Source organism: Elephas maximus, chromosome 9, assembly GCF_024166365.1.
Source record: "Elephas maximus indicus isolate mEleMax1 chromosome 9, mEleMax1 primary haplotype, whole genome shotgun sequence".
Lineage (NCBI taxonomy): Eukaryota > Metazoa > Chordata > Mammalia > Proboscidea > Elephantidae > Elephas > Elephas maximus.
Genome location: NC_064827.1, coordinates 16,105,774 through 16,124,674, shown reverse-complemented (window position 1 = coordinate 16,124,674; position 18,901 = coordinate 16,105,774). Strand labels below are relative to the sequence as shown.

Genomic DNA, 18,901 nt, shown 5'->3' with positions numbered 1-18,901 from the left:
AGATACCACTTTTCCGTATCAGCATTCGTCCCTGATGAACCCCGATTAAGCTTCAGAATCCATCTCAACACAGTGATGTTCAGGCATCGACTGCTAGTGGATTGGAGTTAGCACACAGCATGAAATCACTCTGTCATGTCTGAGTTAATCCATTATTTATGGTTTGGTAGATTGGTTTTTGGCTTTACCAGTAATCATCACATTGCTACAGACAAAAGGAAATGTTCTACCTTTCTCTTCGTCTTTTCCCAGGTGTTCAACGTAGATGGTATAAGTCCCGTCCTCAAAAGCAAAAGTGATGAACCGATCATTGAATGTGCTCAAAGCGTAATCTCCTGACACAGGTGAAGTTTCTGCCATTAAGAATTTAAAAAGTGTGTTTCCATGAACAATTCTTTTGGCAAGCTCTTTTTTTTTTTTTTGTAGCACTTCCTCAGAGGATTCTTTTTTTTTGCAATTTGAGCAGCACTTTGTCTGTCACTATTCTTGCCTTGCTCTTTTAGGAGGCAGATGAAACCTTTGGCACAAGCTTTATGTGGCTCAAAGGCTGAGGTGTGGAAGCTGAATGGGACTAAAGGTGCCAGCCCCCTGCATGAAAGCCATGGGGGTCAAGTTAGTGTGGATAAGGGAGGGGCAGGTGAGGATAAAGACCCTGGAGAAGTGACAGACATTGTCTTTGGAAACCTCTGTGTCTAGGCTCCTCATGGTCTAGGGGACTGTATTATAATGGACGTGGATAAATGACTTCTCATCTGTAAGGTACAGAGTCACTCAGAGTCTTCTGACAGTGACCGAATGGGAATGTGAGTCCCTTCTGTCCTCTTGCAAAATACCAGGACACCATAAAGCAATGCCTCAGACTTTTTTTTTTTAATGTCACATTGCACATAGAAAATGATTATATTTTTATAACATGTCAAAATAAATTAGAGCAGATTTAAGGACTACCTATATATGGGGCCTGAAGGAAAAAAATTATTAATTTTCTTTACAGAATTATGCTAAGAAAAATAATATACAAAACATTAAGGACAATGTTAAATTTTGAATTTTTATGAGCTTCTAAATTTAAATGATTTAAAAGTATTTAGTGGGAAACTTCAGTATGTTTCTGAGATCTTAACGAATTACATCAGGAATTATACTTGAAGTGGCAACTTGCAATTCCTGATCAAGTTTCTTAATGATGACGTCTTCAATTCTTGACAGTTACTTGGATAATCAACCTGGAACTCCTTTTGCATAAGTAGGTGATAGAATTTAAAACCACTTTTACGATTAGTTAAACTGTGTAAGAGTTGAAATTATATTTTAAAAATGTAACAGCTCTTGCTTTTCTTTCATTGGGAAAATGTTGAAATTTCTTGGTATAATGTGCTTTTTCCCGTGGGATAATATATATCCCCCCAAGAATAATGTTTATGGAATGTGAATCCATAGCAAGCATTTCAAAATAAAGATGGAGTGCTAAACTCTAGAACGCACATGCATTGTTAGAGCAGCTATCCCCACAACTAGTTTCCGTGCCAGTAACAGGCACGTCTGTTACAAATGGACAGATATTTCTGATGACATGCAAAGACACAGACTTGGGGCTGCTACCTGGAGTGGCATTTGCCAAGGTCCTGTGTCTTACTACCCTGGCTACTCAGGCCCAAGCCCTGTGAACCAGCCATACCTTGGGTACTTGAAATTTCCTGCCCCTTGGTTATAAAATCCAAGGCGTGTCTGGTCACCACATCAGACCTTTGAAGGATTTGATTTTGCTTCATAGGCAGTTGTTGATAGGCAGAGAATAGCAGAGGTAGTTTTTTGCGCTTGTCACCTGCAGGACAGGGAAGAGAGTGCAGGTGGACGGTCAGCCCCTATTCTGTACAGACCACCTTCTGAGGATCCCCAGCTGATGCTGCTTGCTGCCAGGGGTGACTGACCCCAGGGCTGTGGCCACTCCAAGATCTGAAGGGATCGGTATGTCCCGGCACACTTACAACCTGGTAGGCCACACCCATTGGAGACCAGGGGGAAGAAAACCAGTCACCCATGGTCTTAACTCCCAAAAGTCAACCACTATGAATTTTTTAGTGTACTCCCTTTCAATTAAAAAACAAATCATTTAAAAAATATATAGTTGTAAGCATATACTATATATAATTTTGTGTCCTTAACATTATAAAAACAATTTCTCCTATGCTATTAAAAATTCTTTATATGACACTTTTAAATGGCTAAAAGCAGTCCATCATCATTACTCTTCTTCAGCAGGAAAATTTGGGTGAGGAAAAATTATGTATCTATTTGCGACTTGACGGCACTGGGTTATTATTTTGTGATAGAGGAAGGCAAATAGATGCCCATCATTATAGTTAAGAATTGTCAGGCAGTGAGTTTGTGGTAATGGAGAAGGGATAATTCAGAAGAGGAGGGTGAGAATGGTTGCCCAACCTGAAGAAGGTAGTCAGTGTCACTGAGTTGTACATGTAGAAATTGTTGAACTGGTGAATGTTCTGCTGTGTATATTCTCAACATCAACAGAAAATAAAGTAAGTTTAAAAAAATAAAAGAATTACCAGGAAGTGTACAATTCCCCTTACCTGTTTTTGGTGACATCCTTTTGGTGTTTTTTTCCCTAAAGTAACAGGCTTTTTCTATGATAAGACCGGAGCGGAGCTTCATGAAGGACACCTGGCACACTCCTTCCGCCTTGCGTTGGGATTCTAAACAGTTGAAAAATTGTGATCCTGTTTTATTCCATCCACTTTTCCCTTTTAAAAATCCTGAGTGTTATAGACCAAGAAAGCAAGGACAGGTCCACAGTCTCTTATCAGAAACCCTTCGTCCAGTTGTATTTCAAAATTTAGATTTTTTTTTGTTTGTTTTTGGATTCTAGAATTGTAACAAGGAGCACATAGTATATATATGTAGCACCCCGAGCAGGGACAGACACAGCAGCACACCGTAATAAAAAATTGATAGTGTTATGCTAAAACATAGAGAAATTCACCCAGAGTGAAATAAAGATCTCATGTTAGTTCAGGTCAGAATTTAACTGTCACCTGAATTCAGGTTATAATTTGCTGCCAAATACGTTATGAAAATTTAGGACCTTAGAGAAGATTTTGGTTTTCCTAATTGTATATAACGGATTGTGGAGTTACATCAAACATATACCAATCTTGGCGTAACTAAGGGAGAACTCTTAAAGTCATATGAAATCTGCAATTTTTTACTCATCTAGAATACACTTTTAATAGTTTTGGAGAAATAGCTGTGGTCTAAAAGGTTATTGGTATTAAAAACAGTTGCCATTTACTAAGTGTCTGGATGGTGCAAATAATTTTACATAGGATTTCATTTAAATAAACCTCACAATGATCTTGTCAGGTAGGTATTATTATCCCCATTGTACAGATGATGTACTGAGGTTTTTTGGAGTCATGGCATTTGCCCAAGGTCACAGGGCTGCTAAGATGTGATTCAGGTGTGCCTAATAGCAAAGCCACTCTATCCACTTCACTCCCACCTAAGAAAACCCTACGTTTGTGGGACTATCAAATTGCAAATTCAGATAAGTTAGTTGAAATTGAAAAAGTTAGTCAGTTCTTGAGTAATTCTTAGTTTGGTTAGTCAAAGAAAAACTCAAATCTCAGATAGAAAATTAAATTTGCTTCTTAAAACCATAAAAAGCCTTTCAGAGTCAAATAAAACATTGTAATACTTGAGTCATTCAACCTCAGTCTTCAACATGATTGTATCTGAACCATAAAGCAGTATATACAATATAGGCAAATTTCAATTCTATAAAATAATAGGTATTATTATAAATATGATGATTATAAAAATGCAATTATATTATATGAAATAAAGTTACGATATAAAATGTCATTCTTCAGTTAAACATCTTCAAGGGCCTCCTGTTGAGCACAGGATGAAGTCCCAGCCCCTTCACTGGACCAGAGACTGCCCCAAGGCGCCCATACTGTGACCTCTGGCTGCACCCATGAATGGAGAAGTCTGGCTTGCCAGGGAGGGCAAAGGGTAGATGATGTGGATGAGAGGAAGTAGGAGAGGAGAATGGTCTGACCCTGGAGAGTGGCTTCCTGGTATCTGGGAAAGGGATTGGTTAGGAGAGGGGGTTTCCTCCAGGTCAGGAAGTCCTGCCCTGTGTTGACACAGAAATGCTGTGGGGGCGGCCACCAGAACTTACTGGGTGCCTGACTGTATGGATATCTGTTGGAGACTAAATTTTGTGCCTTTGAGAGCTGTGGATTGTGCCAGATCATTGTGGCCCAAGGAAATCAGAATTAAATGAACTCTCTTGCCTTGTTGCTTGGGGACCAGAACAGTTTCTTTAGAAAAATAAAGATCTGACATTTCTTGTAGTTTAGTTTTAAGAACCAGGTCATACCTGTTCCACGCCACTGAGGTATCCATTGAATTGGCAGGAGTGTTCAATAAATTATGACTTTAGTATTAAAATAAGCCAATATTATTGTCAAGGAAGGTCCACTAGGGGACAATAAAAACTGTATGATACATCCCAAAGCCACGTAAAGCTGCGTTTGGGATTATCTTTATCATTGTTCCCCTAAATGGAGTAGATAAGGAGTTAGGGCCACTGCACTCTTAAAGGAAGGGTTACGTTTTAGCATTTGCATCAGGGCCAGCAGTAGGCTAAACTCCGGCTCATTCTCTTGTTACAGTATCTATAAAAAGCCCGCATCTCCTGGGATACAAAGAAAATGCACCCTTTTTCTGGAGGGAGTTGTGGGACATAGAGTAACTTCCACTGAGTTTCTGCACGGGACGTTTTGACCTAGCTACCAGTGGCATCACAAGGGTGGTATCACGCAGCGTGGTAACTCGTGTTGTCACCCTCCCCCCCCATGCTAATTACAATATTGTAGCTAAAACACCAGAAAATGTTACAAAATCCATGACTATAATAACACAGGCAGCAACAAAAACACCAGAGCCTGCTTGTAGCGGGTGCAGACGAAACCACGTCATTGTAATTGAGTAATAATGAGAGCTCTGACCAGGGTGCATTAGAAGGTTCAAAAATTAAATTAGCATAGAGTTTTAGCCCTGTAGGTATATCGATACATGTAAACTGGGCTTACAAAATTTTTTGTTGTTGTTCTAACTGCAGGGATATTTTTATTCAAAAAATAATAAATTTCTCCTGAAACACTGCAAAAAATTTTAATAGATGGTCATTTTGGTGTCATCCCCCTGACAGTGTCGCTGGTGGTGTCCATACCTCCTCTACCCTCCTAGTGATTCCACTGTCAGCTACTTGTAGTAAAAGGACTAATTTAATGGTGGTTTCCTGGACATTCAGAAACCACCGTTAAATTAATCTTTTCCTGCTAACCAAGAGGTTGGCAGTTCAAATCTGCCAGGTGCTCCTTGGAAACTGTATGGGGCAGTTCTACTCTGTCCTATAGGGTCGCTATGAGTCGGAATCGACAGCAGTGGGTTTGGTTTTTTTTTTTTTTTTCTGGTTACCAAAGAACAGCATGGGTGGGTCAGGGGTTCAGGGAGGACGGAAGGGGGCCCAAATGACGTCCTTTAGCACTGCTTTCTCTTTTAGCCTTACAGGTGTTCAGGCAAATGAAGAGGAGCACAAAGGACGAGGGTATGCCAGTCCCTACCGCCACCCCTCATCCAGTCCACCAGGACTTGGTTAACTTTCTTTCGTGTTACTGCTCCCATATGAAAAACATGAGTATACATCTGTGTGATTATTTCCTAGGGCAGGTAATTTTAAGGATCAAAGAAGTATATAGCCCTTTCATCTCCCAGCTATGGCTGCCACCTGACTTTGTTTACCCTGCAACTTATTCCAAACTCCTGGAGTTTGCAGTTGGATAGACTTGGGCGTCATTTGGTTAATGCTGCTTTATTTAGGGCCTGGGTTATTCAGATACCTTCACTTTATATCAGAAGTGGCAAGTAAGGACCCTATGCTTGATAGACCAAAGGCCTTAATAAGCTATTTGTTGAATGACTGACAGTGGGTCATTTTATAATTTTGCTAGTTAGTCTGGGAAAGGCTTTTGGGATTTGGTGGCAGGAGGTGTGAGGAGAGAGATATGAAGGATTTTATGAAGTTGATATGAAAGGCTGTAATTAAGCTTATCACTATTAGCTGGTTTAAATGGTCTGAGCCATCTCCGACCTGTGATGAATCAAAGAGTTGGCCATCTACAGTCTATATTATCAGATATATACAGACTGCTGTGTCACACACTTAGGAGCCATCCTTTTCAATTTCAATTCCTGTAGCTTTGCTAAGGAGGCATGTATGAACACAGGAGTGATGAAGATTTGGTAACAGATAAAAGATATTGTGTTAATCAAGAATGATTAAGTCAGGGGAACAGAAGCTGGCTGAATGGACACGGGAATACAGGGTGGAGAGAAGGAGTGTGCTGTCTCATTAAGGCAAGAGCAACTAGGAGTATATAGCAAGGTATATATAAGTTTTTGTATGAGAGACTGATTTGTAAACTTTCACTTAAAGCATGATTAAAAAAAATAAAAGAATGATTAAGTCCTTACTTCTCAGCTTGGAAAGTTTTGCTGGGGTTTTGTCTGCTGAGCTGTTCATCTTTGCTGGGGGCATCTTGGTGGTTGAATATTTCATCTTGGCTTTATTGTTCAGGCTTCTGTTGGATTTAAAGACAGTGTTAGTAGATCAGTTGTCTCAACTTGGAAACAAACAGAAACATTGTTGCTTTTTCAACATAATATGGATAAGATAACCACAGAGAGAAAACAATGATTTCAGTAAAATTTGAACATGGTATTCTGAATATATATCCATACTGGAATATAGTCAGAGGACAAAAAGAACTGGAAAGAAATGTTAAACCTCACTTAGTGAGTTTATTGGTAGTGGTACTGTTGGTATTTTAACTTTGACACTGTTGTGTTATTAAAACAAAACAAAAAACTGTTGCTGTTGAATCAATTCTAACTCATAGTGACCCTTTAGGACAGAGCAGAACTGCCCTATACGGTATTCAAGGCTGTGATCTTTTTGGAAACAGACTGCCACATCTTTCTCCCGCAGAGCAGCTGGTGGGTTGGAACCGCCAACGTTTTGGTTAGCCACCAGGGCTCCTGCATTGTCAAAGAATGGAGGAAATAAGTAGATGTATTGATGTCACAGGGTTTCCTTTTTGTTGGGAAAAGGTGTTATAGATATAAACTAAAAAATAAGCAAGGAAAAATAAAACCCCCTGTAATGTTAAACTTGAGTCAGCAACATTAGTGTGCCCAGATGTTAGTTTCTAAACACATTCCCTGCTAAAAGGAATCAAAACTTCAGACCTGGGACTGGGAAGGTAGAAGGTGAGTGTGGAATATCCTGCTGTGCCAGGAAGCAATGAGCCACTCAAAAACTGATGAGATTGCGCCAGAAAGACACATGTGCCTCCTCAAAGGACTCCCCACTGGCCAAATATGAAATAATTTGAGTATCCAGAGGAATAATGATAATGATTGACTAAAAGTATTTAATGAAAAAAGAAACCCACAAATCCTTAGCAGTTCTCGAAAAGGAATGAATATGGAGGGAGGATCTATTCATGACAGGTATCGTTGTTGTTAGCTGCCCTCAGGTTGACCCCCGACTCATAGTGACCCATTGCACAACTGAACAAAATGTTGCCAGGTGCTGCGCCATCAGCATTGTGATCCATAAGGCTTTCATTGGTTGATTTTCAGGAGTAGATTGCCATACCGTTCCTCCTGGTCTGTCTTAGTCTGGAAGCTCTGCTGAAACCTGTTCAACATCTTAGCAACACACAAGCCCCCACTGATAGTCGGGTGGTGGCTGCGCATGAGGTATGTTGGCTGGGGATTAAACCCAGGTCTCCTGCATGGAAGGGGAGAATTCTACCACTGGTGTTTAACAACAACAACAACAAGAAACCTGTTACCATCTAGTCAATTCTGACTCATAGTGACCCTATAGGATAGAGCCGAGCTGCCCCATAGGGTTTCCAAGGAGCAGCTGGTGGATTTGAACTGCTGACCTTTTGGTTAGCAGACGTAGCTTTTAACCACCATGCCACCAGGGTTTCCACTCTGCCATAAATTGCAGGAAAGCCCATGTTCTTTCAGTGTGTTCTGAGACCTGGCTTGGTCATCAAGGTACTGTGGTGTTGTGGTTTGTGGAGGGAGCAGGACTTCTCTAGTCTAAAACTCTCTTCCATTCCCAGAAATTCTACCAATAGTTGTTACTTCTTATGTTAAACATTGCCCTCACTTTTTGCTATGATATTTAAAAAATAAAATCCAAATGATTCCAGGGGTGGTTACTATTTAAATTTCTTACTAACTTCATCTGAAACAGCTCCTCTCGCACGGTAAGGGGAGGGGGAAGGTTAAGTGCCTGATCAGAGGACTCCTTGGAAGATAAACTTCGTGTACCTTTATACGTGACCCTGGACAGTCCCACAGAGGCTGAAATTCCAAATTATCTTGTCTCGATGGAGCTAGACTCTTACCTGGAGGCAGCCCATTTACAAAATCCCACAAAGGCGGGGGAAGTTGAGGACTCCCTATTCTGTCCTTCCTTCTTCCCGTGGGAGTATTATTCTCATACATCTTGAGGTCTTCAAGCAGTTCTTACCTTTTTCCTCTGATTCTCTTACCTTTATTGATCAGGAACACTTAGAAGCAGGGAGTCTGAGATATCATTTTCCTGAGTCCCTAACTCTACAGGTGAGTAGACTGAGACTCTGAAAGGTTAAGTGCCTTGCCCAGGATCACAAAAACAGAACTGGGACTGGGAATTCCTGGCTTCCATCTTAATGTCAGTCCCCTTGTCTGTACCTACCCCTCCCCCCCAAAAAAAAAGATAGGAAGGAAGTGATCACAATTGGGAATTTAAACACAGCCTTAAAATAATTGTCCAATTGGTTTGAAATAATAAATTTCTGAATATGGTGACTTATTTGTAATCACGGAATGTGCGATTGTGCACTTAGGTAACTGTATTGTAGTTAAGCTTTAAATTGTGCAGAAAATAGTTCAAATGGTGTCCTGCACACAGTAGGTGCTCAGGTAACACTTTACTGATAATCTGTCCTAGAAAGAAATTTTCCTGGACATTAAAAAAAAAAAGATTGCATTCTAAAGTAAATCTGGGAAATGTTCTAATCTATGTCCCGCCTCTTGGAGGGCCAAAACTCACATTAGCATAGTAACGTTGTTAATCATCTGTCGCTGAGGAATCGTTTTAACCAATTATTTCCCATAATTTTGTGACCTTATAACCTTTGTTTAAAACCAATTATTTCCTGCAGTTATGTGATCTTATAACCCCCACCCCCCGCCGCCCCCCCCCCCACTAGCATTCGCATGGACTAGTTTAAGAACACACTTGGAAGAACTCTGCTGTAAGCGAAGACTAGCTTGCACAGCTGAGCTGGGTAGATAAGAAGATGAAAATGGTACTATTGGTGATGGGGCCATTGACAAAGAGTCAGCAGCTTTTGTTGAATTGCATAAGTCAAAAGCATAATCAGGAAATATTTTCAAATCATCTTCTGAAACACAAAACATTTTCTTCAAACAATGTACAAACCTGAATAAATATGATCACTTTTCTTATCATTTTGCAGACTTAAAATTTACTCTCTACTCTCCTGTTCTTCAATCGGAAATATTTTAGAATACGTGGTAATATAAACATCACTGGTCCTTTGAGGCTGCTGCTTCTGATAACATACAGCAGGTATTCTGGTACTGTGGTTACGGTACTCACCCAGTCATAAACAGGGAGGGCTGGCCTTGGAAAATGTGCTTTCGTGTAGTCAGTATTTGAGAGTAGTTATTGCCGGCTAGCAGCGGCATTTTGATCCACTTGTATATATACATACACATGGATTAAGCAATTTTGGGTTTGGCATTTGATGAATAAGGCAATGCAAATAGAGCTAGTTGAATTAATGAGAACATGTGGGAGCATATCTTACTCCTAATGACAGTCCTTATCAGAGCTTTTGGTCTGGTTATTTTCGCTTAGAGCCATTCAGTGAGTTACACATAGTCAATCATTAATTCTTTTAAGACCTTTATGACGTGGACTGTCTGTAATGTTTACTGCTTGATAGAGAATATACAAGGGCAGAGATTGTTTAATTGCCATTCTCTTTTCTACGGAAAGTTTAAAGCTTTTTCAGTAATTTTTTTTTCTGGTTATAAAAAGAATGTATATGCGCTTAGAGAATTTGTAAATGACGCGAAAGCACATATGCCATAGATCCTGACATTGTGTTTTCTGTGCAGAAATATTATACACGTACACATCTCTTTTTCTAATCAAAAATGAAATCATACCGCAAATATTATTTTCTAAGTTGCCCTTTCCATTTTTCAGTTGACTTGATATCATGAACAATCCCACGTGTCAGAAAACATTCTTTTACAGGCAGCTTTATAGACAGCATTCTATCTCTAGATAGTCTTTTATCAATGAACACTTTGGCTGTTTTTCAGTTCTTTTCTAAATATCACCAGTGTTACAATTGACAGCTCTGTGTGTGTGTGTGTGTGTGTATAATTATGATTTTTTTGTAAACTTATGTAAGTTTATTGGTAGGGCAAATTCCTTGTAGTGAGACTGCTGGATTGAAGGGTATAATGCATCTCATATTTTGATAGATATTGTCTGCTTGACTTCCGGAAGGCTTCTATCAGTTTATAATTCTGTCAACAACCCATGTGAATGCTCTGTTCTTTACTCCCTTAGCAGCAAGAGGTGTCATCATCTTTTAAAATGTGTGCCTTTCTAAAAGGTGGAAAATCTTATTGTTTTTAATTTTGTTTCTTTAGGGAGATTGGGCATCTTCTTAAAAAAATACACTTGTCAATTTCTGTAAATTATTGATTTACATCAAGTCTTTGTAAGTTGGAGCCCTGGTGTCACCGTGGTTAAGTGTTAGGCTGCTAACCAAAAGGTTGGGAGTTCGAATCCACCAGCCACTCCTTGGAAACCCTGTGGGGCAGTTCTACTCTGTCGTATAGGATTGCTATGAGTCAGAATCGACGGCAATGGGTTTGGTTTTTTAAAATTTTTCTTTGTAAATTAAGAAATCAAACTTTTTCTGTGATACGTGTTGCAACTTTACCCCCAGTGTTATTGATTTTAGACTTTGTTAATGACTTTTCTTGCCATACAGTTTTCAAATATTATACGGTAAAATTTAATCAGTTTTAGAATTTCTGGCTTTTGTGTCCTGCTTCGTAAGACCTTCCCTTCTCTAAGATTATAAGTAAATTTACTCATGCTTTGAAAGGTTAGCTGTGAAAAGGAGGCATGCATCTTCCTGTAGACAAATGAGAGTGAGAAAATGGGAGAATATGTGAAGTGTTAAGGTCTGGAAATGCGCACTTGAGGGTCTTGTCAAATGGCCTCAATCTTCTCAGCAGTGTGGGCCATCAGAAGAGCTACAGAGGGAGCGGAAATAGGGTTGGGGTTGAATTTTTGAGGATAAATGAGAAAAGTCTGAAACAGCTCCTGGGAGAATGTAAAAAAGAGGTAACTAAGGGTGATAGTGAAGTTACTGATTCATCTTGAAGGCATAGCTAGAGATATAGGGTCACTATGAGTCAAAATGATTTGATGGCAACAGGTTTTTGTTTTTGTTTTTGTTTTTTTGACTTTGTAATTGACCTGGTCAGCATGTTATTGTAACTTTCTCCAACAATGTTTAGCAACCTGGGAGCAATAACAGAGAAAGCAGACTGTCTGTTTATTCAGGACTGAGGGTTGGCAAGGTATGAGTAGCCAGAAATTATAAGAAACTAGTGAAAACAATGAACTGATTGACTTTAGGGTGAAGGCAGAAAAGGGGAAGGATGATGGGTCAAGAAACCAAAGAGGCCAGGGGTATAGCAAAGACTAAAAGCCAGAGGAGGAAAAGACATGCTTGGGGGGGGAAAAAAAAGGAAGTGGGAGAAGTAGGAAGATGGGCAGTTATTTGTAAGTGGGGGAATTCCAATGCTCCCTGTCTTGGAGGTGGGGATGCTCTGGTGATAATGGTCTTCAGGGTGAGGTTTTTGTGGGTAAGCTGTGGGAGGGTGTTAAAGACTCATCAAAACAGACACATAAAGTTGCCAAGGGGGACAGCAGAGGCAACAGAGAACAGAAAAAGGTCAGCGTCCCTGGTGACCATGATGGAAAGAAATCAGCACAAGTAATTGGGTCCAGAGTTGGAGATAGGAAGGGCAATGGTAAATGAGACATGTGCCACCTTCTCATGGGCATACAAGGAAAAGAGGTGGGTTGTGAGGAAAGTGGCATCACCAGGGGAAAGTCGTATTTTAGATAATAAAAGGAAATAGAAGGAGATTTTCAAGGAAAAGGAGAGAGAAGGTTAGGAGGGAGATGTTCCAGAACAAATGACATAATTTTAAGAAAAAAAGGGAAAAAAACCTGAAGAAGATTTTAACCTGTCAAGAACTAATAAGTTTAGTTGGTCATTCACCTCTGAGCAACACCAACAACAAAAAATGTGTGCGATATAAGTCATTTTCAAAGTTTCAAATGTGTGTGGTTGCTGCTGTGGCTAGAGAAGGCTTCCAGAAACTTACATGCAGCAAATATGTGTTAAGTGCTCACTCTCTGCTGGGATTGTTCACCCATCAGAATTAACATGTGGTACAGTGTATGAATTTTTTTTTTTTTACAGTGTATGAAAATTCATTTCACTCTGTCATGTTATCTACATTTGATCAGCTAGAAAACTATTTATTGGATTACCAACTTTTTCTTATGTGTCAGGCAATGCCCTGTAATTAACAGTTGCCCTCTTTTAAAATATTGATACTCTCAAAATGTTAAGTGGGCTGTTGGTTTTTCTTTCCTTGTTGTGAATTTTTCTTTTAAAGTCAGTTCATTTAACCAGACTGGTCTCGTTGGAGGAGTGCTGGTGTTAAATGCAAAGTTTACAAGAAATTTTATGAAAAATATATTCTCATTATGGAAAATTTAGATGATACAGAAAGTTGGATGAAAGAGGAAGTTCTAGTTTTGACACCCTAGAAAGTAATTAAATGCTTTGAAAAGAAACATGCGTGAGAATCATTGCAAGGAAATTCAGCCTCCCTGAGGTCCCCAGGTCACAAACAGTGCTGGGTTTGTGTTGTTTGCACTATAGCACACAGAGTGGTAGCCAAGAATCAATAATCATGACTGCTTGTACTGAGATCACAACAGAGGGTCTCGGACAGAGCAGGAGGAAAATGTAAAACAAAAAAATTCACGAAAAAGACTGGACTTATTGATCTGACAGAGACTGGAGGAACCCCAAGACTATGGCCCTGGGACACCCTTCTGACCTGGAACTGAAGCCATTCTCAGAGACTGCTTTCCAGCCAAACAATAGACCAGCACATAAAATAAACAGTAACACCCAAGAGAAATGTGCTCCTTGGAATAACCAATTATGCAAGATCAAAAGGGTATTATTTGACCAATGGAACAAAATTGAGAACCCAGGTGTAAATCCATCCACCTATGGTCACCTGGTCTTTGACAAAGTCCCAAAATCCATTAAATGGGGAAAAGACAGTCTGTTTAACAAATGGTGCTGGCAAAAGTGGATATCCATCTGTAAAAAAATGAAACAAGACCCATACCTCACACCATACAGAAAAACTCACTCAAAATGGATCAAAGACCTAAATATAAAATCCAAAACTATAAAGATCATGGAAGAAAAAACAGGGTCAGTGCTAGGGACCCTAATATATGGCATAAATAGAATACAAGCCATAACTAACAGTACACAAACAACAGAAGATAAGCTAGATAACTGGAATCTTCGAAAAATTGAATACTTATGCTCATCAAAAGACTTCATCAAAAGAGTAAAAAGAGAACCTACAGACTGGGAAAAAATTCTTGGCTATGACATATTTGACAAAGGTCTAATCTCTAAAATGTGTAGGCAAATCCAACACCTCCACAACAAAAAGACAATCCAATTAAAAAATGGGCAAAGGATATGAACAGACAGCTCTCCAAAGTAGACATTCAGGTGGCCAACAGACACATGAGGAAATGCTCGCGATCGCTAGCCATTAGAGATAGCAAATCAAAACTATAATGAGATACTATCTCGCCCCAACATTACTGGCACTAAAAAAAAAAAAAAAAAAAACAAAATAACAAATGTTAGAGAGTCTGTGGTGAGATTGCTAGTCTTATCCACTGCTGGTAGGAATGCAAAATGGTACAACCATTTTGGAAAACGATATTGTGCTTTCTTAAAAAGCTAAAAATAGAAATACTATATGATCCAGCAATTCCACTCCCAGTAATATATCCTAGAGAAATGAGTCATCACGTGAATGGACTTAGGCACCCCCATGGTCATTGCAGCATTATTCACAATAGCAAAGAGATGGAAGCAACCTAAGTGTCAACATATGAATGGATAAACTATGGTACAGGCACACAATGGAATACTATGCAATGATAAAGAACAATGATGAATCTGCAAATCATCTCACGGCATGGATGAATTGAGAGGGCATTATGCTTAGTGAAATAAGTCAATCACAAAAGGACAAATACTGTATGAGACCACTATTATAAAAACTCATAAAAAGGTTTACACACAGAAAGAAGCAATCTTTGATGGTTATGAGGGAGGGTGGGCTGGGAAGGGAAAAACACTAACCAGACAATAAATAGGTTAAGTGGTAACTTTGGTGAAGGGTAAGGCAGTACACAATACTGGGGAAGTCAGCACAACTTTACCAAAGCAAAGTCATAGAAGCTTCATAGACACATCTAAACTCCCTAAACTTACTGGGCTGAGGGCTGGGGACCATGGCCTTGGGGTATTTCTAGCTCAGTTTATAAAGAAAATGTTCTACATCCTACTTTGGTGAGTAGCGTCTGGGGTCTTAAAAGTTTGTGAGTGGCCATCTAAGATATGTCCACTGTCCCCACTCCCTCTGGAGCAATAGAGAATGAAGAAAACCAAAGACAAAAGGGAAAGATTAGTCGAAAGGACTAATGGACCAAAACTACCACAGTCTTTACCAGACTGAATCCAGCACAGCTGGGTGTTGCCCAGCTACTATGACTGACTGCTCTGGCAGGGATCACAACAGAGAGTACTGGATAGAGCTGGAGAAAAGTATAGAACAAAATTCTAATTCTCTGAAAAAGATTAGACTTACTGGTCTGACAGAGATTGGAGAAACCTCAAGCGTATGGTCCCCAGACGTAACTCGATACTGAAGTCACCCTGAGTTTCACTCTTCAGCCAAAGATTAGACAGGCCTATAAAACAATAACACATGTAGTTTAACCACATGTATCAGACTAAATGGGCACACCAGCCAAGGGGCAAGGACCAGAAGCAGGAAGGGACAGGAAAGCTGGACGAATGGCAATGGGGAATCAAAGATCGAGAAGGGGTGAGTGTTGAAATGTCATGGAGCGGGAAACCAGTGTCACAAAACAACGTGTATTATTTGTTTAATGAGAAAGGAATTTGCTCTGTAAACTTTTGCCTAAAGCACAATTTAAAAAAATAAATAAATGGCAATATTTGCCCAAAAGCAAAGAGGAAAAGGCAGGAAGGGATAGAAAATCTGGGTGAAAGGTAACGGGAAACTCAGGGTGGATACGGGGAGAGTGTTGATACATTTTGGGGAATGAAACCAAGGCCATGAAACACTTTATGTACAAATTATCAGATGGGAATCTAATTTGCCCTGTAAACTTTCACCTAATGCACAATTTAAAAGAAAAAGGAAGAAAGAGAGGAGAGGCTGGGGAAAAAAAAATAATTAATCGAACACCTTATCTAGTGCTGGGCTAGGTGCTAGGAATACAGTAGTGAACAAAACAAACTGTTCCCCCCCCACCCCTTCTGGAGTTTACTGGGGGAGGTCCATGTTGAGCAAATCATACAAATAAATCCCTTATGAGCAGTAATAATTAGGAATGAGGCTGGTAAAGAAGATAATGGAGTGGAGTGATACTAAGGTAGTTGGCCAGAGAAGGTGACATTTAAATTGCACCCAGAGGGTACAAAGAACATGTGGAAGGTGGGTTGGGGAGAGCACACTCCTGGGCTGAGAAAACCCGATGGACAAAGCTCCTGAGATGGACGGAACTCTCAGTGTTCAGGGAATTGAGAAGGCCTTCATGGCTGGAGCAGAGTGGGCAATGGGGAGACTATGATGTGATGGGTTTGGAGGTGGTATGGGTCAGAGGGCAGGTTGGGCTGTGTCCTGGAGTCCATGGGAAGGAGCTTGGATTTTGTCCAAAGTGCAATGGGAAGCTGAAGAAGGTGGATGTGACTTGGCTGTTTATTTATTTATTTTTTTTTTAAAAGACTGTTCTAGTTGCTTTGGAGGGCACCAAGAGGAAAGTGATGAGACCAGTAAGGAGTCTGCATTAGTCAGGCTCTTCATAATGGTGTTGGTGATGGTGGTAGCAGCTACAATATTTTGGCCATTTTATGTGGGCCAGATGCTTTATATACATTATCTCTAATTGTCACAACTCTGCAGTTTGGATATGATTGTCTCCATTTTAAAAATTAGGAACTACAGACTCAGAGAGGCCAAGTGTCTTGCAAATCACACATAGCTAATAGCTAATAGGAGGCAGAGCGAGAATCTGAAATCAAGTCCAAAGTCAGTGAGTGCTCTTTCTCTTAGTCCATGGGGAACATTAGTGAAACCGGGTAGAATTGAATTCCTGGGACTTAAATTCCATGCACTATCGTGTCATGCTTGCAAGGCCTTGCTTGGGAAGGATCTATGAAGACGTGAGATCATATTGGAAAAACAACTAGACTAAGATGATGACTGAGTCTTCCCTTTCTCTTCCAGAGAGAAGACAGTGCCCACAAACTGGTCCAGTGAGCCTAGATAGGCTGATCTGGGTGAAAGGAAATGAGGAATATGACTAAGCTTGTCAGCACCATATGACCTCATCCTGGGAGATTGTGCAGGAGAGCAGAAAGGAGAAAGCTAGAGAGGGCAGCTGTTCACACCAATCCTGTGCTGCCTCGGGTGCAGTGGCTTCACTTCTGCCTTGGGGGAGATCAGCATCAGTGATGTGGCAGAAGGGGAGGCTGAAGTTTGGGGAACAGTGAGACAGTACCCTCAGACAGTGCCTCATTGCTCAAGCTGAATCACTTCCTGTCCCCATCCCCCACCACTCTGAAGGTTGCCACACTCCACTTACCTGGACCCAGGGGAGGTTGCCTCTCCTAAGAAGACAAAATGCTCTATAAAAATATCTGGCAAATCAATCTGTGACTCAAGTCAAACGCCTTCCAAGAGGAGAGGAAGAATGGTCTGAGATTTGAGGAAAGCTTTCTTTTACAGAGTCTCTGATGTGAATAACACTTGGGATTTATAAAGCCCTTCTATGCTTTTCCATGGTTTTCTTGGATGCAGTCTTATCCAGTCACATTTGTTGTTGTTGAGAATATGCACAGCAAAAACATACACCAATTCAATTGTTTCTACATGTATATTTCAGTGACATTGATTCCATTTTTCAAGTTGTCTGACCATTCTTATCCTCTTTTTCCAAGTTGTTCTTTCCTCATTAACTTAAACTCACTGCCCCCTAAGGTCCCTATCTAATCTTTCAACTTGCTGTTGTCAATTTGATCCCATATAGATATATCTTAAAAGAACATAATGCTCAAGGCAGACGTTCTATACCGTTGTTGTTAGGTGCCGTCGAGTGGGTTCTGACTCATAGCAACCCTGTGTACAACAGAATGAAACACTGGTCCCGCAGTTTTCACAATTGTTATGCTTGAGCCCTTTGCTGCAGCCAGTGTGTCAATCCATCTCGTCTCAACGAGAGGTCTTTCTCTTTTTCACTGACTGTTTACTTTACCAAGCATGTATTCTTTACTAGTTAAGCTAAACTACTGCTGGTTTTTAAGAAGACTTCAGGGGATATTTTTGGTTTTAGGTTTAAAGATTGTCACAGGGCAATAGCTTTGGGGGTTCATCTAGCCTCCATGACTCCAGAAAGTCTGAAGTCCATGAGAATTTGAAATTCTATTCTGCATTTTCCCCATTTTGATCAGGATTCTTCTATAGAATCTTTGATATAAATGTTCAGTAATGGTAGCCAGGCACCATCAGTTCTTCTGGGCTTATGATAAAGGAGGCAGTTGTTCACAGAGGCAATAAGCCACACATTCCATTTCCTTCTATTCCTGACTCTCGTTCCTCTATTGTTCCAGGTGAATAGAGACCAATTTTTGTGCATCGGATGGCTACTTCTAAGCTTTTAAGACCCCAGGCACTACACAATGAACTAGGAGGTAGAACAGAAGCACTAAACACGTAATGAGGCCAGTTAACCATGATGTCTCATAAAACCATGACCCTAAGCCTCCAAACCAAGGAACGAAATCCCATGAGGTATTTGGTAGTTTAAGTAGCCTTAGCAGCTACTCTTTTTTTTTTTTTTTTTTTATCATTGTTGTAAGTATATCTGGCACATAAGTTTTGCCAATCCAGCTTTTTACAGGTGTCCAATTTTTTGACAACTTTGCCCCTTTGCCCAGGAAGCTTCTATGTATTCCTTGGGACTCAATTCAGATGAGTTGAGCCCTTGTCTCTCTAAATTACACACAAGCACATGAAATTTATTCCTTCCTCTCCTACTTGCTTATCGTATCCACCTGTTTGTTTCCCTGTTTCTTCCACTAGACTGCTAGCTCCTTGGGAGCAAGGGTCATACTTTACTCATCTTGGTTTCCTCAGCAGTTGTCCATGGCTTGTGCACAGTAAGTGTTCTGTGACTTGGAACCGTCCTTGCACAAACTCAGTAATAACTAGGGAGGGTAAGTATGACCCAGCAGACAGATGTGGTGGG

The 18,901-nt window shown here is 40.2% G+C and overlaps 1 protein-coding gene across 3 annotated transcripts in view; it reads right to left on the bottom strand.

Moving 5' to 3' along the window:
* IL33 (interleukin 33) overlaps positions 1–18,901 on the bottom strand; it is a 51,164-nt gene that overhangs the window by 5,675 nt on the left and 26,588 nt on the right. For 2 of the 3 annotated variants that reach the window (XM_049896786.1, XM_049896787.1), the window contains exons 2-5: positions 6,565–6,671; positions 2,592–2,714; positions 1,679–1,825; positions 231–353 (exon numbers count right to left, since the gene is read on the bottom strand). In XM_049896786.1, the coding sequence (XP_049752743.1) occupies positions 231–353; positions 1,679–1,825; positions 2,592–2,714; positions 6,565–6,649 (478 nt within the window). In that variant the 5' untranslated portion in view covers positions 6,650–6,671. Of the gene's footprint in view, positions 1–230; positions 354–1,678; positions 1,826–2,591; positions 2,715–6,564; positions 6,672–15,213; positions 15,317–18,901 lie in introns of all 3 variants that reach the window. The other variant, XM_049896785.1, reaches the window with a different exon arrangement.